The following is a 24,580-nucleotide window of genomic DNA, read 5'->3' as shown; positions in this document are numbered from 1 at the left end:
TCACAACACCTATGACATTCCTCTCAGAGCTAGAAAAAAATGTTGCTTAAATTCATATGGAAACACAAGTTACACTCGATACCTACAGCAACCATCTATTTTTAAGGCTTATTTTTATTGGAAAGGCAGTTTTACAGAGAGGAGGAGAGACAAAGATCTTCCATTCCCAAGTAGCCACAATGGCTGAAGCTGTGCCAATCTGAAGCCAGGAGCCAGGAGCCTCTTCTACGTGTCCTATATGGGTGCAGAGTTCCAAGATCCCAGACCATCCTCTACTGCTTTCCCAGGCCACAAGCATGGAGCTGGATGAAAGTGGAGTGCTGGAACCCATATGGGATCCCAGCACATACAAGGTGAGGATTTAGCCACTGAGCCATTGCACCAGGCCCTTAAGCAATCATCTTAAACAACAAAGCTGGAATTATCAAAGTAGTGGACTTTGAGACATAACAGGGCAGTTACAGCCAAAATAACCTGGTAGTAGCGCAAAAATGGAACAGAACAGAAACCCCAGCAATTAACCCACACACCTACAGCCAACTGATTTTTGACAATGAAACTGAAATCAACACAAAGGGGCAGTCTGTTCCACAAGTGGCGACAGGAAAATCGGATCTACGTGTGCAGAAGTGGAAAACAAGACCTCTTACACCCTATACAAAAATCAACTCTAAATGGATCAGTCACATTAGAAAAACACAGGGGAAATGAAAGAACCTCAACTGAACTTGAACTGTGGTAACGCAGCAAGGTAGAGAAATGCACCATGGGGAGAGGGTTCGGGGAGGGGCGGGGGGAATCCCAGTGCCTATAACACTGTGTCACATAATGCAATGTAATTAATAATAATAATAACAAAAAGAAAAACATTGGGGAAACTCAACAGAACATAGGCATAGGCAAAGACTTCTTGGAAAAGACCCCAGAAGCATAGAAAATCAAAGCAAAAATAAATCAGACTACAGCAAACTAAGAAGCTTCTGTACTGCAAAGAAAACAGTCAACAAAGAGGCCATCACCATAAGAGCAGAAGATGTTTACAAATTACGCAATTGATAGAGGATTAACATCCAGGATCTATAAAGAACTGAAGAAACTCAACAACAAAACAGACAATCCAGCTAAGAAATGGGCATTAAGGGGGCTGGTTCCACTAAATTCTATTTGAGGTGCCAGCATCCCATACGGGCAATAATTTGAGTCCCAAGCTGCTCAACTTCTGATCCCACTGCTTGCTAATGGTCCAGAAAAGTGACGGGCAATGGCCCAAGTGCTTGGAACCCTATATCTATGCAAGACACCCAGAGACTCCTGGCTTCAGACTGGTCCAGCCCCTGCTGTTGCAGCCATTTAGGGAGTGAATTCTCAGTTTGCTAATAAATATTTGGAAAAAAGAGAAAAGGAAGGAAAAGAAGCAGGCAAAGGATACTAAGTCATTTTTCAAAGGATCAAATTCAAATGACTGACACATTAAAAAAAAAAAAAGTGCTCAGAAACACTAGCCATTAGGGAAATGCAAATTATACTGGTAATTTGACTAAATGAAATCAGCATATAAGACAGCTATCTGTACCCCAGCTTTCATTGCAGCTAAAATAAGGAATCAATGCAAACATCCATCAACAGATGACTGGATAAAGAAAATGTGGTATATACACGCTAAGGAATACTACTCAGCCATAGAAAGAAATAAGATCTTGTCTTTGGCAACAAAATGGAAATAACTGGAAATCATTATGATTAATGAGACAAGCCAGCCCTAAAAAGACAGATATCATGTGTCCCCTTATCATCCCTAATAAAGGGCACAAAAAAATACAGGAATGAGATTTTGAGAACTTATGCTTTACAGCCATTTTCTACTTTCTAATTGTTGAGTGCTTTACCTAATGTTAAGCCTGTGATTTAAAAGTGAACTGAAAGTATGTCATGATAAAAACTTAGTAAAAATAAAAGAAGGAAGGAAAGAAGAGAGGGGACTATCACTGTGCTCCCTAGAACTATGTGACACATGTGGAATCTGTTTATATGAGTAAAATTTTAAAGAGGCAAACAGGCTGTTCTGGCTCTCTTTTTGGCAAAGCAATCCCCAGAGGACATGCTCCATGTCCCCCCTCCTAGGCCACACTGCCAGCCCCAGGCATCCTCAGAGAGGTGTAGGTGCTTTGCCATGGGCAATGTCAGTGAAGACCCTGGGCAGGGCAAGGGAGCTGGATCCCGGCTCTGGCCCTGCTAAAGGCAGGCATCACCACCTGGGGTCCCCTGGGACCAGCAGGTGGGGAAACAGCCCTTTGGCTGACTTTCTCCCACGTGTTTTATTATATGCATTCATACATTCATTTCTTCAGACTGTCAGCAAGTTCAAGGAACCCAAAGCTCTGAACCAGGAGATGAGCAGCTCAGAGGGGCTGGAGACACAGCCCAAGTCACAGGAGCACCACCTAGCCACTGGCCATCAACCCCTCTTATCTGCTGTCTCCCTCCTGTGGGACATAGCTCCACATCAGCTGCATTAGCCATCTGACCTTCACCTCTACAGGGAAAGATCCATCCAGACCCTCAGGGAGCCTGTTCCAGATACCCAGCCTGTCCACCTGCCCTGAGCTACCTCCAGCCCTGGACCCTCGAACACTCTGCCTAGCCTTATCCTCACTGCTCCTGCTTTTCCCAGCCCTGGTCAGAACCTCTGAGTAACAGGGACAGGTGGCTTTAGAAACAGATTCAAAAGGGACCAGCACTGCTATGTGGTAGGTAGAGTTGTCACCTATGGCACCAATATCCTATATGGATGCTGGTTCAAGTCCTGGCTATTCAACTTCCAATCCAGTTCCCTGCTAGTGTCCCTGAGAAAGCAGGTAAGAATGGTCCAAGTGCTTGGGCTCCTGTACCCAGATGGAAGTTCCAGATAAAAGATTTTCCATCCACTGCTTTACTCCTCACTAGCTGCAACAGCAGTGCCAGACCTGGCTGGAGCCAAGAGCCAGGAGCTAGGAGCTTTGGGAGAAAGAAAAGATAAAAAATCTTCCACCCACTGATTGACTCCCCAAACACCTACAACTGACAGGATGAGGCCAGGCCAGAGTCAGGAGCCCAGAATTCCACTGGAGTCTTCTGTGTGAGTGTCAAGGATCCAACTACTTGAGCCATCACCTGCTGCCTTCCCAGGTATGTATCGGCAGAAAGCTGGAATGGAATGTGGAGCTGGGCCTTGAACGTAGGCACTGTGCAATGGCATGGGAGCATCTCAACTGTTGTGTCAAACACTGGCCCTCAGGCCCAGCTTTAGAATTAAAAACTAGATTGTGGAAACACAGAAGGTGAGGTGTAAGGAGTAAGAAACACACAGGAGACTAGGAAGAAACCCCTGGCTTCAGACTGGCGTGGTCCAGCCATTGCGGCCATTTAGGGCGTGAACGAGCAGATGAATAGAGCTCTCTCCCCCTCTCTCTGTAGTTCTGTGTTTCAGATCAACCAATCACAATCTTTACAAAAGATCTTCTGGACAGACTGCAAGCTCCTGCAGGGCAGGGCACTCTGCTTGCCCCATGTTCCCACCCAGCCATCACTACACAGATAGCCTAGCGCACAAACCCTGGAGTCAGGGCTGTGCCATGACCCGCTCTCCCAGGGCAGCCAGGGTCAGCACCCTCACATGGCAGGAACCAGGCGGAGGCTTTGGCATCCACCTTGGCCTGCTCATACTCAGCACAGCCTCTGACAGCACTCAGGGACAGTGACAGGAAACAAGGACAGGCAGGCCCTGGAGACAGGACAGATGGTGACCAGCTGCAAAGGGTGGGAGCACATCTGGAGGCCAGTGGAGGACGCCAGGTCAGGAAGAAAGGGGAGGATTCTCCTCCATGGCCCTGCATGGACTCGGTGCCCCTAGCCTACCAGGAGGTCGTTCTGCACCTGGCAGGTCTGTGTGCCCTCCCCTGGAGTCTCCGCCTACGAGTAGAATTCACGACTTATGGTCCATGAGCCTTGATCTTGCTAAGTTGTTTGAGGAGAACGTGCCACAAGGGATGAGGCTTAACGTGCAACAGCCCACACACTCTCCAGCACGTGGCAGGGGTTCCATTAAACACAGGTTTCTTTCCCTCCACTCTGGCAGGGTAACTGCAACAAGATCTGCTTCCCAGCCAGTCGGAGCCACAGCCACAACTTCCAGAATGCTTCCCACAGTGAGGCATCAGCAGGGGAGTGGCTGCCCCACCTGGGGGCCATTAAGACACCTGCTCCTTGGATGCAGGATGCAGGACCGAAGGCTCTGGGAAGCAGGAGGCACTGGGGGAGGATGTGGAGCGTGGCTCAGAACCCAGCGCCTGCTGGAGACCAAGAGGAAGGAAGCCCTGGCTTCTAACATCCCTCATCCTCCCTCACTGACCTGCCTCCTGGCCAGGCTAAAGCTTAAACACCACACACCCCAGGGGAAGGAGCTTCCAACAGCGTCCAGACCAAGGAGGTGGTGTTCCTTTAAACAAACGCCCCACCACCTCAGAAAATGCTAGGATGCAGATGCCGCTCCCTCTTTGTTCGCAATGTCAAGAGCATGCTCTTTGGGCCCTTGTAACATCTGGACACTCCTTGGCAGTGGGTGCCAGGAAGGCACCCCCACTCAGACCACCTCAGAGCTGGGCAGGGGCGGGGGAGGGGGCTGCTACTGGCACTAAACCGAGCTGCGCCAGAGGCCCCAGTGCCTTCCCCACTCATGCCACCCTCGTAGCTCTGCCAAATGCCAGGGAGTCTGCCCAGAAGCCATGGGATCTGGCTTCATCTTTCCACCACTCCTGGCCCAGAACAGGAACCTGGGATTCAACCTGAGTCTTCCATGGAGGAGGCAGACACCAGTGACATGTGCCTCATTACCTGCTGCATCTCACAGAGCACATCAGAGGAAGTTGCACTCAGAAGCAGAGCCAGGACTTGAACCCATACACACAGGAGGTGGCCATTCCAAGCAGCATCTTGACTGTTGAGCTCAGTGCCCCACTCCTCAACTCTGAAGGGCAATTCTAGCTCTTGAAATCAAAGGAAAATAGCTCCTGCGGATCCTGGGAGAGTTTTCCTCCTCTAAAAAGGGGAATAAGCAGGACTGGCATTGTGCAGCAGGGGAAGCTGCTGCCTAAGATGCTGGCATCCCACATCCAAGAGTGTGGGTTCAAGTCCCGGCTGCTCCACTTTTGATCCAACTCTCAGCAAATGCACCTGGAACAGCCAGAGAAGCTAACCCAGTGCCTGGACTCCCACCACTCCCACCTGCGAGGTCCAAATGGAGATTCTGGCTCTTGGCTTTAGCTTAGCCCAGCCCTGAACCAGCAGATGGGAGAGATTTCTGTCTCTCTTCTCATTCCCTAACTCTGCCTTTCAAGTAAGTCGATAATTTAAGAAGGAAAACACGAGGGCTGTAGGGGCAGAGTCAGGCAGACATGGACACAGCCTTTGACAACTGTACGAGTTCACCTTGCTGGAAAAAAAGTTGAGATCTTGGCACAGTGTTGGCAACACACCTTACAGCCACGATCAGGCCTCCCCACAACAGGACCACTCCATCCCTGTTCACATCACAGACTGTGGTACTTGACCTTCCAGACAAAGAACCACGTACAAAGAGAGGAAAAAGCAGTAACTGTTCAGCCCAAGAGGAACACTACAGGTGAGTAGCCACAGCAAGTCAGGAGATGCCGACGCAGCCCACGCAGAGACACGGACTCATGCATGAGCCACTGGGGCAGCTTTCTCCCACCGAGCACTGCAGCCTCACCCAAGGCCAGCTACACTGCTTTGTTTCTGTACTTCAGGCTCCTAGGGTGTGAAATGAAAAATAAACCCATGGTTCTCTCAAGCAACCAGTGAGAGCATGCTGGGGCACCTGTGCCAGCCTCTCAGCCAGCGAGAGGGTCACAGAATCAGAGCAAATAACCCCACGGCCAGCCAAATGAGTCTTTTCTCCTTATGAGCATCACTGTCTCAGTGACTCTGTGCAGCAGTGATGAGAAACTAACCAATTCTCCTACCCCGTCCTTGTCAGAAGCAATCAGCAGCAGAGGTGGGCAGGGGGTGTGGCCACTTTACCCGAGGCAGCCGACAAGGATGACCCGGCAGAAAAGCTCAAGTCTCATACAGAAACCATCCATCATGGGAGGGTCTCAATAAACTTGTTGTTCTCTATTAAACAAGGGGAACATCATGATGCATCTTAGCATGGATTACATCCAGAACGTTGGGATAAACATCAAGATGTCCTTCAAAAGGGCCAGCTCCAAGGGTCCGGGGGCTTAATTACCCTGGACCGGCTCTGCCAGGCACATGTGCACACACTTGTCAACAGACATTTTCTTGATGTGCACAAATCCCACCGACAAGAAAGCTAACACTCTGACTTGGTATCCACATGACAGTGTATTTAAGGGGCCGAAGATAAAAACGGTTCACTGTGGCTAAGTCTTCTAGAATGTCCAATACATGAGCATCCCTAATCACCACGCCCAAGGCTTCGTGCTTATCAACGCCTTATCAATCCTGTGGGAGTCTGTAGACACGTGGACCATGTAGATAAGGATTTGTGGCAAGATGCCTGGCCTTACCCACGTCCATCCGGCACTGGGAGAGCTGTACCTCTCCCCCCTCCACCATCCTGCACCTCTTGAATCCCATAGTAACATGACGAGGATCAGATGACTCTGGGCAAAGACACCTTCAGGGCTGCTAGGCTGTTGGCCACCTCTTCATCTCTGAATGGTTTCACGGCTCTGTGTCACCATGTACACAGTTAATCCAATCCCTAAAAGGACTTTCCAGGATCCCACCCAGATCAGGGCACCTTCAGGGAAGCAGTTACACCTGCCTGGGATGGGACATCCTGCATCACACCCCCATCAGATGTCCTCATGGTATACTCATTCACGTTTCTGCCTTTATGCTCCATGCTGTCCTGGGCATCTCCTTTCCCCTCTTGCCAGCCACATCAAGCATGATTTAGAGGAAAGAACAGGAGCTTTGCAGCCAGAAAATCCTGGGCTAAATCCCAGCTCCAGCACCCAAATTAAACCATGTGTCAGGGAACAAGATCTTTTTTCTCCGAGTCTCAGCTCCCCTAAGTACACGAGGAGTCGGCTGTGCAAACATAAAATGATGTCACTAAAGAACATACGGTGGGTGCTCTGGGGGGCTCCTCGCCATTCCCCACTTGCTCACCTATGCCTAAGAGCTGGCTCTTGCTTCTCTCCCATCTCTGCTATCACATCTCTCCTACAACGAGTCCTGTTGGCTACAGCATCTACACCTGAATCAAAGCGTTAAAAAACTATTGGGAAGTGTGATTACAGAGCATTGCCAAGCGGCAGCTCTGCAAATAGAAATAACAAAACAGCAAACAGCTCAGCTACAGGTGCAGTGTGAAGACAGGAGCGAGTGCAGGAGCGGCCCTGGGCCCCCAGCCTGCCTGTGCCCCTTTCCCAAGAGAAAGTGTGGCCAGATTTCGCAGGAAAATGTAGAATTCCGGGTGACACTTTCATTTCACAGGCAAATCGTTTCACAGGCATGTGTCAAGTACTGTCACAGGGAAGATCGATGCCTTGCTAAGCGAGAAAAGCAGCTGGAAAAGAGAACAGGACAGTCATGACTGCCAGGTGCAGGGGCAGCTGTCCCCTCCTCTTCGTGCCACCTAAAGCAAACTCCAGGTAGAGACAACTGGGAGGTCACAGAGTCCTAGCAAGGGGCAGGAGGCGGCTGTCACATGTGTGGTCATGGTCTTCCAACTCCCCGACCCCTGACCAGTGCTGTGCCAATGCCTGGGCTTAACAGCTGCTGCAGTGGCCAAGCTGTCCTCCATAACAAAACAGTATGTTCTGTGGTATTCTGTACCCAGTAGCTTGTAGACATAATCTCATTTAACAAGCACATGTTTTATGTTTCATGATTGTAAGGATGTGGGGAAAAGGCGGTAAGTTGCCCAAACCTAAATGAGTTCTTAGTTCATTTGACCTTGCCTTTTCTTTCTTGGACAAGAAAAAGGGATAAAAATAACATGTGAAGGGGCCAGTGCAATGGCTCAACTGGCTAATTCTTTGCCTGCAAGCGCCAACATCCTACATGGGTACTGGTTCTTTTTTTTTGAAAGAGAAATCCGCCTTTATTGCTAGTGTTCTGATTTCAGCAATGCGCTCATCAACAGCACACTCTTTTATTATTATTATTATTGTTAGTAACATTGTATTATGTGGAACAGTTTTATAGGTGCTGGGATTCCCTCCACCCCTCCCACAACCCTCCATCCATGGTGGATTCCTCCACCTTGCTGCATAACCACAGTTCAAGTTCAGTTGAGATTCCTTCGTTCCAAGCATATACCCAGCACAGAGTCCAGCATCCTATTGTCCAGACAAGCCCAGTGGCCACTTGGGGCGATCCTCCCTGGTCTGATGGCAGAGCTAGCAGAGTAAAGTCCTGGTCAGTTAAAATCCCCAACAAAACATCAGCAACAATATACAGTGTCATGGAATTAATTGACATAGTATTGAGTATACAATATGTTAGAAATAATGCAAGTTCAATTTTTCAAAACACATGGGTTGAGACAGTATCAATGACAGGTTCAAAAACAGACAAACAGAAAGAGGGGGAAAAAAGAAAAATTATACAGGTTAGACTAAAGCAAACATGTGGTATCTAACCTTTTGGGATTCGCTCATTTATGGGTGCTGGTTCTTGTCCCAGCTGCTCTACTTCCCATCCAGCTCCCTTCTTAATGGCCTGGGAAAGCAGTGGAGAATGGATCAAATCCTTAGGACCCTGAACCCACCCATGCAGAAGACCCAGAAGAAGCTCCCGGCCTCAGGCTTCAAATTGGCTCAGCTCTGGCCATTGTGGCCACTTGGGGAGTGAACCAGTGGATGGAAGATCTTTTTTTCTGTCTTTCCTTCTCTCTGTAAATCTGCCTTTCCAATAACAATGAATAAAACTTTAAAAACTTTAAAATGACACGTGAAGGGCCTGGCGCGATAGGGGAGTGGTCAAAGTCCTTGCATAACACTCTTTCTGTCTCTTCCTCTCTGTATCTGACTTTCCAATAAAGATAAATAAAATCTTTAAAAAAAGATGTGAAGATGCATGTTTGTTACCACACAAACTGCAGTATCATCTCAACCAGATCAAGGCAACAGTTTGTCCACTGGACTCTTTTTTTTTTCAAAGATTTTTATTATTTTTTTTATTGCAAAGGCAGATATACAGAGAGGAGAGACAGAGAGGAAGATCTTCCATCCGATGATTCACTCCCCAAGTGAGCGCAACGGCCAATGCTATGCCCATCCGAAGCCAGGAGCCTCTTCCAGGTCTCCCACGCGGGTGCAGGGTCCCAAAGCTTTGGGCCGTCCTCGACTGCTTTCCTGGGCCACAGGCAGGGAGCTGGAAGGGAAGCGGGGCTGCCGGGATAGAACCGGCGCCCATATGGGATCCCGGGCGTGCAAGGAGAGGCCCTTAACCACTTGCACCACCACGCCGGGCCCTGTCCACTGGACTCTTACTGTATGCATTGGATCTGGTTCCCCAAGTTCATGCACAGCCGGAACCCCAATCTTTCATGAATGCTTGCTGCATGGTAAAGCCTACATCTGTCTGTGGCCTCGGACATAGGGCAAGGCAAGGAAGGCCAAGTCATTCCCCAGGAAGAGCTGAATGTGTGAGGTACAGGCACACTCAGCTTTCCTCCCCGCATCCCAGCTCTGTCATTCTCTGGCCTCAGACACCTGACCCAACAGGGATGCCAAACCAACAGCAGCAAAAATAAACCTGCTTCCCTCCTTGGCAGCACCTCTCAAGGATTCCAGCTAAAGCAACAAAGAGCCAACCAATGGGAACTTCCTGCTTCTGCCCATTCACAGCCCTTCCACACAACAAAGCAGGCCACTGCCTTGCCGAGAAACCTGCCCAGCTCCCATCTCTGAGCCAGAGTTCAAGTCTTTCCAACAAACCTTTACCATCTGGTGGAACTGGGGACCCCACTTCTTTTATGCCCCCAACCCCAGGGCTTCCTGCCCTGTGACATGGCCACAGTCCATACTTCCTTGCCTAGATGCCTCTGCATCCCTCCCCTGTCTGCAGTCAATTCCAAGGCCAGGTCACAGCCCTCAGGCCCAGCACATTCTCCCACTTCCCTACAGGGGGCGCCATGCTGGCTCAACCTACTGCGCAGGTGAGGTCAATTCTGCACTTTGCATCTCCCTTAACTCCAGCGCTGGGCAGAAATGCCAGCACAGAGGACATGCTCAATACAAATGACTTCTGGAATACTGAGACCAGAGAGTGCCAAGACAATGAGGATGCGTGCTAGGGCCAAAGGTGTCTCCCCAAAACCACACCTGGCACACGTGCTGCAAGCTGCAGAACAAGCCTTCCCCTGAAGCCCAACACATGCTTTCTCGGCTTCCTTATGCAAGCACTGCCAAGAGCTGGCCGGGGCTTAGGCTGGCCTCACTTCCAACATCAACACTCACACCTGTAGCACAGAACATGAGCACTCTGTGACATGCAGACGGGACGGGTGTGCATGAAGGGACAGCCTTTAAAAAAAAAATCCTTTAGGGACTAGTGCAATAGCTCACCTGGCAAATTCTCTGCCTACAAGTGCCAGCGTTCTATATGGCAACCAGTTATCCCAGCTGCTCTACTTCCCACCCAGCTCCCTGCTTGTGGCCTGGGAAAGCCTTGGGACCCTGCACCCATACAGGAGAGACAGAATAAACTCCTGGCTTCAGATCGGTTCAGCTCCAGTTGTAGCGGCCATTTGGGGAGTGAACCAGCAGATGGAAGGGGTCTCTTTCCTTCTCTCTGTAAATCTACCTTTACAATAAAAACAAATCGTTTTAAAAAATCTTTCGTAAGACATCTAAAGAGAGCGAGCACACTTCAATCCATTGGTTCACACCTGCAACCCATCCCACCAGGACTGTACCAGGCTGTAGCCAGGAGCCAGGAACTCAATCCAGGTAGCACCTGAGCCATCACTTGTTGCCTTACAGGAAACCGGCGCCATGCAGCCAAGTATTAAACCTAGGGATCCCAACACGGAAGGCAAGCACTTTCATAGCTGCCTCCCCACTCACCAATATCCTTTGGGACTGCTTCCCAGGTCAACCTGCTCAGGCCTACAACAGTCAAAACTCCCAGGCTAAAAGGACGCGTTCCTCACCAAGTCTCACACGACAGGGTCCACTGAGAACAACTGGCACCTCTCCCTGTTCCCTCCCGCCTCCCCACTCAAGTCCCAAGAAGAGGAACTCACCCATGCCAGCCTCACCTGTCGACCGAATTCCTGATGAGCTGCTGCAGGTCGGCCTCCTGCTTTCGGAGGGTTCCAAAGGAAGACTCTCTCTCCACGACACCTCTGCCCTGCGCATTCAGCTGGATCTTGCCCAGCGCCGTCTCCACGGATCCTCTCAAGTGGTTCTCAAACTTGCCCTCATACTTCACAAAGTCCGACTCCACCACCACTGGAACGAGGAAGACAGAGCAGCGGACTCAGGGGCCTCGGCCAATCTGCGTTGGGTTAAGTCGGAGAAGCAGGCAGCTCGGCTTTGTGCGCCAGGGCAAAGAAAGCAAAGTGGCTGCACCTGTGCTCCGCGGAGTGATTTTTGGTGTGGTTTTCTACAGCTCTAAAGAGCACAGGCAGATCTGGACAGTTTCACGAAGCAATGCAACAGGACTGGTTTATCACCTTCCAGGGGAAGAACGGAACACTCCTCCCAGGGACTGGCATCATGGGATAACGGACTTGAGCCCCCAGCATCCCACACGGGGACCGGTTCAGTCCCGGCTGCTCTGCTAACGACCTGACAAAGCAATGGAGGATAGCTCAAGTCCTTGAGCCCTGCACGCAGGCACGTGGGAGACTTGGAAGAAGCTCCTGGCTTCTGGTTTGAGACTAGTCTAGCTCCACCAGCTGCTGCTGTTATTGGGAGGACGAACCAGAGATGAAAAACTTCTCTGTAACTCTGCTTTTCAAATAAAAATAAATCTGAAAATCAAAAAAGCTGTCGAGTGAACAGGCACTAGACAGAAGAGCACCGCCTGACTCAGCATCGGGCCTGGGCCTGGCTTTGAGCATCTTCCCTTCGCCCAAGCAGCCTTGAACACAATCCCCTTCTGACAGACCTCCGCCCTGGCATCCATTTCCTCACGGTGTAATTCCTCCGCCGCTCCCGAGCCGGCAGGCGTCCCGTCCTCCCTCAGACGCCGCTGCGTTAACACACCAGCTCGCAGGCTATATCCCTTCCTGGCTTCCCGGAAATACAGCTCTCAGGCCACCCCCTCGTGCCCCAGCTGCAGTCAATTCTCCTGGAGCTCAACAGGCATCGCGGCTGGCCCCGACCAGGTGCCTGCCATCAGAGCTCCTTCAAGAGCCGCCCTTTGCTCTCGAACCCAGAAGATACAAATAAATAAATCAGATTTCACATCTGAACTGCCAGTCACATCATCTCCAGGCTTCTGCTGCTCTCTTTCTAAAAAATGTAATTTAATTTATTTGAAAGACAGACCAAGACAGACTCATCCCATCTATCAGTTTACTATCCAAAGTTCTGCAACAGTCAAGGCTTTGCCCAGGAATCCAGGAGCTGGAACTGAACTGCCTCTGATGTTGAGGGTTCGAGGAGCCGTCTTAGCTGCTATACCACAACCCCGACCTCTTTTCATTTTTAATCTGATCAAACTCTACTATAAAACCTGTCTCAATCTTCACACTCAGCAAGAACCGAGTAGCAATCTGCTGGGGATTTCCACTTGATTTTCCCAGCCCTGGACCTAAGGCCCACTGGGGCTGCTGGGTGCCCTCCACAAGGGATGCAAATCATCCTGGAGTCCAAAAGGCTTCTTCCCACTCACTTCCTGTCCCTCACAGCCAGACTTCCTTACACTGCAATCGGGAAAACACACTCTCCACGAGGATTCCCAAGAACCTAGACCCACACTCAGCCTTCGTTCTCTTGACAATTTGCAAAGCTGAGGTTCGTTTTCCCCAGTATAAGAAAACTGTTAAAAATGCCCAATTCAAAGCCTTTGCTACTCCCCACACTGTGGGACATAAATGCTGGGAGTGCTTTGGGGAGCAGCAAACAGCAAACACGACAAGCTTAAGAGCCTGTCCCTACTCTACTGGCACAATCCGCCAAGCGCCAACCACCAGGAGACCTCGGGCTGACTCGTCCTGCAGCAGCTGGGACTTGCACTCGTAATCCGGAGCCCATCAGGGAGAGCTACCTGCGCAGGCGCGACGCAGCTGATACACATGAATCGAGCAATGCCACGCCCGGTCCGTACCTGGGGCCCAGCTTCTACCCACAGAGGCAGAGCAAGAGCCAGCAGGTGGATCCTGTCGTCAAGACAGAGACTGTCCTGAGGACACTGTGCTGGTCTAAAGCTGCAAAGTCTGTCCCCAAGATGGGACCTCACAGCTTAGAGGGACAGTCGAGAAAGACATTGTTTATTCTAAAAAAGCCACCCAAGACTCCCTCCAAAGAGGGGGAGTGGTGTGGAGGTTTGGCCTATGGAAGAAATCTCCGCTCCAGTTAAATAAAAAATAAATAAGGTTTACATAAAGACTGCATAACATTTCTTCATTAAAGTTATAGAAAGTATAATTAAGAAATGTTTCTCTTGCTATAAAATTTTTTGAAAGCTATACAGTCTTTCATGATGCATATTTTTCCTGAATTTTTGAAGACTTCCTTTATGCATGAATCTTAAGTTTTTCATGACAATATAATACCCTAATTCACATTTCCATTAAGTTTGTTAAAGCACCCTCGGGTGTACTATGTGCCTAATTTTTAAAAAAATTAAATACAAAGACTATAATCCACGTTTTAATGAGAATTAACAAATGATGGTGGAGTTTCTGTGATTTTTTAAAAAATTAAAGCTCCTACCTTCTTTTTTTAATGTTTATTTATTTGTTTGAAAGGTAGTTAGAAGGGAGGGGGAGAGAGAGAGATCTTCCATCTGCTGGTTCACTCCCCAAAATGGATAAAACGGCCAGGCTTGGCCAGCCTGGAGACAGGACGAGGAATGCCTTCTGATGGCGTATGGACGACAGGGATCCAAGTACTTGACCGTCCTCCTCCCTTGCCTTCCCAGGCACATCAGCAGGGAGCCAGATCAGAAGTAGAGCAGCCAGGACTCAAACTAGGCTCTTGTGGGATGTCAGTTTAACCCATTGTGCCACAACTCCAACCCCATTTTTTATTTGCTTTTTCACTTCTTCCCGTATTTTATAAATACTCTTCTGTAACAATATGCCCAAATCCACTTTCTTCTTCTTTAAGATTTGATTCGTTTGAAAGGCAGAGTGATAGAGATCTCCCCTCATCTGCTTCACTCCCCAAATGGCTGTAACAGCCAGGTCTGGGCCAGGCTGAAATCAGGAGCCAGGAAATCTAGCCTGGTGTCTCACAAGGATGGCAGAGGACTAAGTCTTTGAGCCACCCTTTGCTGCCTTGCCCAGTGCATTAGCAAGAGGTCGGGTGATCGGAGGAGTGGCTGGGACTCAAACAAGCATTGAAATATGGCATGCCAGTGTCACAGGCCAAAGTATTGCCTGAGCCACACAACGCCTCACATAACCCCAAAACCACACCTACTTTTGATGTCTACCAGCTGGCAACTTTCAAATTCCCCCACCCCTAACTATCCTTTCTGTTGTGTGTCTGGACAAGCAGGTAAGGAAACTTGGGTGCTCGCTGCATTTGTGCCACTGAAGGCCAAGACCCCTCGGGCCCCAGCCTCCTCTCCCAACCCCACCCCATTAATCCCAGGAAAAGTTGAGCTTGCCTGTGGCCACTCTGGGAGTGATCTGGAGACCTGCCCTGCTCTCCCCAGAAAGCATCATCAGCACAAGACTTCTTACACCTGTCCGTACCTGTCCAGGGGCCTGTGGCATCAACGGTCTCAACACCAAGTCAGACTGTGGGAGGAGGACCACGCACCTGGCCACAACACCTATAATGGGCAAGACTTCCTTGCATACATGAACTGAGCTGTGATTTGTAAAACTCTGCATGTTGAGCCTGCAGAAGTCCACTAGTTCTAAGAAAGGATAAGTTTTCAAGACAGTGGGCCAGGATGAAGGAGGACTCCTTGCAAGGCACTGGCTCCATTCCCAACAACGCAAGACAAATGTGGGAGAAGAATCATCACCCGGGACTTCTCCCCCATCCTTCCCACCCCCGAAAGGAAACCCACCTGGACTTGGGAAGTCATCATCTGAGAGCACATCTCCAAGGGTGAGGGACAACAGCTGGTACTTGGGCTTCTGCCAGAACCAGTATCCCTTCCTTTTCGTCACCAGACTGAGAAGTTGCAGGCCCTCCGCATCATTTAGTTTCGACACTGCAATCAAGTCACCACCAGCATCAACTTCTTTAAGAAAGTTCCTTGTTGCTTTGGCAAACATTTTGCCAAAATTGATTACCTGCAAGGTGGTGGGGGAGGGGAGGCGGGAAAGAGGACATTACTCTAAAATCAAACATGAAGTCATCATTTTATGGTTTACGCTTAGAAAATACTCAAAAACAAGCAGCCTCTGAAACTTGATGGTTTGCAACAACAACAGTGCTGTCCACCCTGCATGTCCAATACAGGCACTTCCAAGAAAGAGTTTTGTTCTCCAGCCTGGAGAATTGAAAAAGCCAGGTTTACAGATAGAGAAGAAGAGACCGAGAAAGATCTTCCATCTTCTGCTTCACCTGCCAAATGGCCACAATGACCAGAGCTAAGCCAATGCAAAGCCAGGAGCTTCTTCCGGGTCTCCAATATACTTGAGCTGTCTTCCACTGCTTTCTCAGGCCTGTTGGCAGGGAGCCGGATGGAAAGTGGAGCAGCACCCATACATGATGTCAGCACTGCAGATGAAGGATTAGCCCAATACCCCATGTGTGTATGTCTTAATGGTCCCTTGAACTAACCCATCTTTGCGTTCTTTGAGAGCTCAGCCAAATGTAAGCTAGAAAGTTAATACATGACAGTTTTCCATGGGACACAGGAAACAATACACCATCATTGCTAAAAACCAAAAGTAATGGGCCCAGCAAAAATTAGATAGTATGTCCAGGTCCAAATGAAGGAAATATCTAGAAGTCAACGTTAATTCACACAGGCATGCTTAATATCACTGAACCAGGGAACAGAATTTGGATTCAGATGTCTACAACATTTCAACTTGAAAGTTGATGAAGATAGTCTCAGGGAAGATTCTACTCAAAATGGTTCCTGGCCTAAAACCTCACTGGTCCAGATTCTGGACTCTCAAAGGCTTAAGAATTACATTGGCATGAGGCTGGCACAGTGGCATAGCCAGCTAAGCATCCAACTGATAGTACCAGCATCCATAAGCTTGTGCCCTGGCTGCTTCAGTTCCAATCCAGTTCCCTGCTCACATTAACATGCCTGGAAAAGCAGCAGAGGATGGCCCAAGTCCTTAAGATGCTACACCCATGTGAGGGATCTGGAAGAAGCTCCTGGCTTCAAATTGACTTAGTGCAGGCCATTGTGACCATTTGCAGAATGAAGCAGCAGATGGAAGACCTCCTGCTTTGTCAATCCTTCTCTTTATAACTCTACTTTTCAAATGAATACATAAATCATTTTAAGAGAATTATATTGGCATGCAGTACTGACGCAGCTGCCTATCTGGCTTCCCAGCTTAAAGCAGATAAGAAGTCACCCCCAGGAAGTGTGCTAAGGATATCCTAGGCTAAGTCAGTCTCCTGGACAGAACAATAATAAAGCGACGATACACAAGGTTAATAGAACACACCACTGCCTGTGCCTCTGGCTTGCGGGAAGAATCTTAACAACAGCCACCAAACGAGGCAGGCATTGCTACCGCAGTTAAGATGCCACGTGGGGGACACCCACATGCCATATTGGGGAGCACAGGTTCAAGTCTCAGCTCTGCTTCTGATTCTACCTGCTAATAGGCGCCTCTGAGTCGGCAAGTGATGGTTCAGGTAGGTGACTCACCTGCCATTCATCCATCCATCCCTCCCGACTGAGTTCCTGACTCTGGGCTCAGACCTTGCTGAGCAGAGAAAAGCACACACTCTCTCTGATGAAAATGAATCAAATTTTGAAACAAAAATCCTCCAAGGTAAATAATGCATGAGAAGACACTGTAAGTGCTACCACTTGACCAGGCTGAGTCAGAGCCAAGGACTTAGATAGACGTTGAACAACAGACTTTGAAGAAACATGACTTTTTTTTTTTTTTTTGGACAGGTAGAATGACAGAGAGAAAAAGGCTATCTCCCTTCTGCTGGTTCACTCCTGAAATGTCCACAATGGCTGGGGCTGGAGTTGGCCTGTGTAAGAGCTCTGAACTCCACCGGAGACTCCTCTGTGAGTAGAAATATCCCATGTACTTGGGTCATCATGCGCTGCCTCCTGGGCACAGCAGTAAGAAGCTGAAGCAGAAGCAGAGGAGCCAGGGCATAAAGCAGGCCCTCCGAAATGGGGTTGGGGTGTCCCAAGACCTACCCACAGACCCAATTCTTTCTGGCACTCCATTCAGGATTCTTCAGGACAGTGCTGGAAGAGTTCTGGGAAGTGAGGCCAACATCAAAGCACAATGGACATGGACAGGGGCACCTGCTGCGTGCCAAGCCTTATACATTTAATCTTGGCAGTTCATCTGATGAACAGGTTTCACATACTTCTACAGGTTAGATCCTGGAGTTCTAAGACACTAAAGGGTTGTTCAGTTGCCTGGTACCCAGGAGCCGGCCCAGGACCACCAGCGGGTCCTGGAATTGCCAAATACAAGACATATCACAGAATGTGACCTTCAGGCAAGACAGCTCCAAGACTACATGGAATTAGGACACCAGAAGTTCCCTTGGTAATCATGCCTGACCGTCATCCAAGCCACAGCTCTGACCGAAGACCTTCCCTTCCCAAGGAACAAGTGCTGCCTCTTGACCAACTGCGGTCCCAGCCTCCCTCCAGCTTCCTCTCCTTTCAGACAAGACTGATGCAGGAACTGGCAAATGACTGGAGTCTGTCCCTCCCTCTGAGACACTGGTAGAAAAGAATCCCCATTACGACACAGTAAGAGGAGGTCGTCCATGGGACCTTCATGCTGTAATTTGGACCCTGCCTTCATGAATGAATTCATTCATTCACGTGACGTATGCATGGGAGAGTGGGCTAAAAGAACCAACCAGGCTGGGACTCTGGGACACCTATTTTTGCGGTATGGTGCGGGGTGCTGCCCCAGGATGCAGCCAGCTGGGCCATGCCCAGAGGCAGCTCCTCAACCTGGGACCAGCAGCACCAGTCAAAGCAGCCCTTCTCATCAGAGCCTACCCAGCCTGCGGTACTGTGACATCAGCCCTGGGAAATGGAACTGAGCCCGCACTTGGCCACAGAACATCCCACTTTCTGACAGTCTTCCTACATCTTCCCACCCTAACTACAAGGCTGGGAGAGGGAAGGCTTTTCCTCCTGTCTTCTGATGCCCTTGACGCCCCTAAACCACTTCAGGCGGCCTCACCAGAAATCCTTTTCCAAATTCGTGCCTGTCCTGCCACCTGCAGTTTTTTAATTTTATATACTGATTTGACTATAGGTTTGTAAAAATTTATTTGAAAGGCAGAGAGAGATTGAGAGCGCTCCTCCATCTGCTGGTTCATTCCCCAAGTCCACACCAACCAGGGTTGGGCCACACAGGTGGACCTTACATGTGCTCATGGCTGGTCCTTTTCACACACATATACTCCCCAACCCCCAGCCCGCAAGAAAGACACTGAACGACAGTAAGGTGGCAAAGGGATGCGGGCTAGAAGGCACCAGACGAGCAGTGTCCGAGGTCGAAGTGGCGCAGGCCAAGGGGAGGGACGGGAATGGGCTCGGGGCCCGGTTCCTGGGATCCCAGCCACTGTTCTGGCCGCTGCGGCGGAGAATCAGGCCGCCTTTTTTGGAGAGAGACTTAAGAAAGCAGGGGTAGCCCGGCGAGAGCGCGCCGCCCACTTACTTGCTCGGCCGCCGCTTGGTCCCCCCGCAGTCGAGCGATCGGAACCCAGTACCCCAGATAAGTGACTCCAGCTGCGGGAGCACAGGCCCAGGCCGGCGCAGCTGGGCTCACTGAGGGCGGAGGCAGGACCAGCCCGGTCCTGGGCTCCGTCTCCGCCTCCCGGAAGCCGCGGGCCGGAGGCGGGGCAGCCTCCCAGGGGCCCGGCGGTCTCCAAGTCCTAGGGCGCCTGGGGACAAAAGTGAGCTCAGGCCCCTCCTGCACCGAGACCACGCAGGGCGCGCCTCCCGGGGCAGCAGGTGCCTCCGGTAGTCGGGTGTAGCCTGGCTGTGTGGTTTCTGGGGCCAACTGGGTAAGACTGCTTCATGCTCAGGCTTGGGAGTATCCTGATTCCTGGTGCCACCTCAAGGGAAAGCTGACCCCTGCCTAGGTGCAGTTTCAGACCCCAGTAAAGCCAGAGCCATGACTCTGAACCCCAAAGAAGCAGGCGGCCCTTTGTGAACAGCTCAATGCCAGCCACAGCAGAGCGCCTCTGGAGCTCACAGACCCTGCGCAAACACAGCCATGCCCAGTTCACATCCAGACCCTGCACAAAATGAGGCCAACACGCAGCCCAGAAGGCCATGCCCACTGTGGACCATCCCAGAGACCCATACATGAGCTGACAAAGTACTTATCAGCCCCCTGCTTTGTGAGATTCGGCGAAAGACCTCTCTTTAATCTCGGGACGTTGTTCCCTGAGCATTTACTTTTGTATATCACAAGTCACTTCTTTCCTCCACACCACTGGTCAAGAGCTACTCCCTACCTTTTGGGGGACCGTGTTTGGAGATCTGGCCTTCCTCTTCCTGCTGAGCAAGTTCCACAGGGCTGGTGTTGTCGCACAGTTGAGCAACACATGCATTGCCAGCATCCCATGTCAGATGGCAGCCAGTTCAAGTCCCAGCTGCTCTGCTTCCACTCAGCTCCCTGCTGATGCCCTAAAAGAAGGCAGTGGAGGATGGTTCAATATGGTGGCCCCTGCCCACCCTTGTGGGAGACCGGCTTAGGCCTGACCCAAAGTGTTGGCTGCTACGTGTATTTGGGGAATGGAAGATCTCCCTCTCTCTTTCTGTTTCTGTGTTTCCACATACATAAATACATCAAAGAAAAATAGAGTGAACGAGTGAAGGAAAGAAGAGAGAAGAAATGAGAAAAACCATGGGTACCTCATTTCTCCAATTTGGGTTGAATCCAAGACACAACTTACTAAGTGACCTCATTAGGCAAACTGTGTTCCCATTTAAAAATTAACTGACTACATCGCCATAAGATTATCTAAAGCACCAAGCACACAGTAGGACTCATATCTGTGAATTTTCAGTGAACGATGCCTTTCCAGGGTTCCACCTGTAGCTGATCCTTTCTCCATCCTGACTGCTTCCCAGAAGACAATGACTAACATGAAATAAAGTTTGGCATGCACGGATATCTTTAACTGATTTAATTTACCTCCCCCTGAATCCCAGAAGTGCTTTTTCAACCAGAAACTATCTTGCCAATGTACAATATCAATTACAGATTTAAAAAAAAAAAGGTTTTATGGATGATTAATATGATCCAGAATTCAGCAACCATCTCCAGCACAGACAGAAGACAAAAGAACTGAAATTCACAAATGACCAACCACCATTTTCAAAATCAGAAGACTTCATACCAATATTATTGGATATGGGCTCCTTGGCTGTCTCAGTGACCAACTGTTGCATCAATTACCCTAAAGCTTTTTTAATAAATATAATTTTTTAAAAAATTTATTACTTATTTTTATTTGAAAGGCAGTGCTACAGAGAGGAGACAGAGATCTTCTGCCTACTGTTTCACTCCCCCAAATAGCCACAATTGCTGGAGCTGAGCCGATCCAAAGCTAGGAGCTTCTTCATGTCTTCCACATGGGTGCAGGGACCCAAAGATTTGAGGCATCCTCTACTGCCTTCCCAGGCCATAGCTGGGAGCTGGATCAGAAGTGGAGCAGCTGGGACACAAACTGGTGCCCATAGCGCATAATGGCAAGTACAGAAACCAGGATAGGGGGCGGGCTTGGTGGAGGTTACTGTGGGTCGCTCTGACAAGGCTGCAGCTCCCACTGGTTTATGTGAGGGCCGAGTGTGTGCTGGGCAGATCCAGGCTGGACTGCAACATCCACTGATTCCAGTGAAAGGGCTGGAAACAGAACCGACCCAGCAAATGCAACCACCAGCTGACTGGGCCAATCGACTGTACCAGGCCCTGTACTTGCAAGTACACAGAAGAACCAACTCTCGGTTCACTTCAGACCAAGTTTCTTTAGGGATTTCCTCAAACTGCCAGACTCAGACCCCTAACCATAAAATACAAAGGACAGAACAAATCAATCAATACCCCAGCCATATGTTGGCAGTGAAAAACATGGCAAACAGAGACTCTAAGATGGACTGTCAACCAGTGGATTCTGCAGCAATTTCTTCATTCTTGGAATGGCGAACTTGGCAGCAAATCATAACTGTTGAACTATTAAAAACACATGAGCAAGACCCTCAGAGCATGCCCCACATCGAGGACCTGGGATGGGTGGGAGACTGGGTGGGGCTTCTCCTTATACCTCTCCTTTTATCCCAGATACAGGAAAAAAAAATGTGGAAATGATTATCTTACCCACTTTCCTGTAGCCCTTGGACCCTTGTACCCTAATTAACTATGTAAAAATTGTCAAAAATAAAATTTAAGAAATGGAAAAAAAAAAACTGGTGCCCATAAGGGATGCCGGTGCTTGTAGGCAGAGGATTAGCCTGTGAGCCCCTGCACTAGCCCCAAAACTGATTCTCTTGAAGCCACAGTCATGCTATCGTTATCCCACTTCCTTGATAACTAACTCTGAGAAGTCAGGTGTGGTCAGGTTAGCTGCCATCCTACTTGTTGTACGTGACCACAGCCTGCCTGCCTGTGACCTGGGGCATACCTCCCAGGCATGTTATACGTGACCTGCTACATGACAGGAGAGTCCAGAGATAGACATACCTTCTAGGCAATTACAGTGTCACTGCTGGGTGGGAGGACTGTAGGGAGATGTTCTTCTGCCTTCCCCTTTCTTAGTCTACATAAGTCTATGCTTGCTTTACAGTAGACAGACATGCTCAACCAGATTGTCTCCAGTGGTTGCTGCAGAGGAACAACACCACCACCACTGCCTCAACCCCTTGGTGGGTTGGGAGGCCTGCTGATCAGAAAACCCCTGAGAATTGTCACTCTGTAAATACTGTCTGACACCCAGTTGTGCTGTATCAGGCATGGATGACGGAAGCCACGTCATGCATCCAGAAGTCTTCTAACTCGGCACCTATTCACTAAGCAGCCTAGCACATGCTGTAGGCAAGCTAAAGATTGCCTCGATTCATCTGTTTACTTGGGACCCTTAACAAAAAGACATACTCACAATAGAAAAGCGCAGGGGCTGAATGGAATATGTAGTGCACATCACACAGGAGGAACCCCATGCAAAGGTAACTCTAAATCCATGCCTTAAGGGCTAGCTTTGTGGTACATTCAGTTAACCCACTGCTTGGGCTTGCTTTTGAAACAATATGTATTATAAAATGAAATTAAAAAATAATATGTATTTATTTATTTATTTATTTATTTGGAAGGCAGAGAGACAGGGAGAGACTGAGAGGGAGAGGGACCTTTTCGATTTCCATATCAGAGTGCCTTGTATCAAGTCTTACCTCTGCTTCCAGCCCAGTTTCCTACTAATATGTGCTCTGGGAGGCAGCCAACAACGGCTCAAACACTTTGGCCCCTGCCCACATGGGATATCCAGCTGGGGATGTAGGTGCCCAGTTTTGGCCTGCCCCAGCCCCGGATGTTGTGGGCATTTAGACAGCAAACTAGCAGGTGGAAGTACATGCTCACTTTCAAGTAAATAAAAATAATTTAACTTTAAAATAAATGATGGGTGACTCTGGCTCATATAGCATCTTCAACAAAGAACAATCTACGTGTGGCCAGGGGACACAAGTGCAGGCTGCCACAGGTGGGGCACAATGTGGGAGAAAGGAACAGAGAAGGACGGGCTTGCAGGTTCTCCAGTGCTGAGGGGGGACTGAGACGAGTCCAGAGCTGAGGCCAGCAAAGCACAATTCCTATTCTGTCTTTAGGTCAGGGGCAGCTCCTCCTGTCTCCTGCTGCTTAGTCACTTTTGCATAAAAAGGATTGTGTCCAAGAGGTGTTGTTGAGGGTAACACATGGGGTTTCCTCCAGTAGCAAGCCCTGGATTGGATAGTGAAGCTTTAAACCCCTGGGGACTGTGGTCCTCCTGGAAAGGCAGACAGACAGATAAGCAATGAGGACAATGAGGATGGTGTTGGTGTCAGGAAGGTTCTTGGGATGTGTCACACAGTGGAGGGCCAAAGGTAGCTGAGTCAAAGACAGGAAATGTGTTAGATGAAAATAAATTCTAAGGGCGCCAAGACACTTAGTGGCTCGGCTGTTAGACAAGAATCTGAGAGAGTACCAGCTTGGGGATAAGTAGCCACAGAGAAGGGGCGTTGGTCTCTGCTCCTGTAGGAAACAGGCTGGTACAAGCTTGGCCATTCCCAGTGCCAGGCTGCCAACATCACCCTGGACAGAGATGCCCCCGAAAGGCAGGCAAGAGCAGAACCGAGAGACTTCCCCACAGGAAGCTTGCATGGGGCCAGAACTGGGGTGGACTAAGCTTCCTTTTGTCAGAAATGAACGCCATGGTCCCGTCCAACTGCAGAGGGGACTGGAAAGCATAGTCTGGTGCCTACAGAAAAGACCACTGGCTCCCTTCTGTACTGAGTCGACAACAGCAGCCTCCTCCGTACAATACTTCTAGAGGATGAAATGATGTCAACCATGCTTCGAACGTGTTTAAAGAATCCCTGCAAGGGAAATGCACGCCGCAGACCTGACTTAGCTGAAATAGTATCTTTTCAGATTGAATAACATGTTCTGCTTAAAATACGGAGCCATCCTTAATCCTCAGCAGGCTTACAGGATCTTCAAGAACACATGCAGCAGCAAGATGCAGTGGGTGAAGGTGTTGCTTCTGTCTATAACCATTTACTGCTGATAAAGCTTCTTAGCTGCATTGTAACTGGAGGGGGAGAGAGGGGGCTGTACCCACATTGGTTGTTTGGTAAGGTCCTTGACAAGGCTAATTGCAAGGGAAAAAAGCCATTTGGCAAGGAAAAGTCATCTTGGCATCTGACTCTGTTGTGATTGCTTTTTTAGCATGAGGGTAATACATTTGCTAATGGATGGGACAGAAGACAGTTCTGGATGCTGAGCCACTGGCAACCTGGGCAGTGAGTCCAGCTTGATATCTGTTCGAGCCATTGCTCGGTTCCATGGTTTGATTTTGTTTCGTGTTGTTGGTAGAAGTGTATTTGTTTTTCTTTTTCTCAAAGTCTATGTGGAAATCGCCCAGCTTTTGTCTCTCTCCCCTGAGAACTGCACCTGTCATTTCTGTCATCGCACTGAGAGGCCCAGTCTCCCCAGGGAGGCTAGCCTCCAACAGGG

At 49.4% G+C, this 24,580-nt stretch overlaps 1 protein-coding gene across 2 annotated transcripts in view; it reads right to left on the bottom strand.

The window, feature by feature from the left end:
* GSDME (gasdermin E) overlaps positions 1–19,134 on the bottom strand; it is a 43,103-nt gene extending 23,969 nt beyond the window's left edge. The window contains exons 1-4 of one of the 2 annotated variants that reach the window (XM_040964878.1): positions 19,021–19,134; positions 17,047–17,056; positions 15,238–15,453; positions 11,300–11,492 (exon numbers count right to left, since the gene is read on the bottom strand). In XM_040964878.1, coding sequence (XP_040820812.1) covers positions 11,300–11,492; positions 15,238–15,448 — 404 coding nt within the window. In that variant the 5' untranslated portion in view covers positions 15,449–15,453; positions 17,047–17,056; positions 19,021–19,134. The remainder of the gene's footprint in view (positions 1–11,299; positions 11,493–15,237; positions 15,454–17,046; positions 17,057–19,020) is intronic. The other variant, XM_040964879.1, reaches the window with a different exon arrangement.
* Between the last annotated feature and the right edge of the window lie 5,446 nt (positions 19,135–24,580).

Source organism: Ochotona curzoniae, unplaced genomic scaffold (assembly GCF_017591425.1).
Source record: "Ochotona curzoniae isolate NIBS_2020 unplaced genomic scaffold, NIBS_Ocur_1.0 scaffold_3835, whole genome shotgun sequence".
NCBI lineage: Eukaryota > Metazoa > Chordata > Mammalia > Lagomorpha > Ochotonidae > Ochotona > Ochotona curzoniae.
This window is presented reverse-complemented; position numbering and strand designations above follow the sequence as displayed.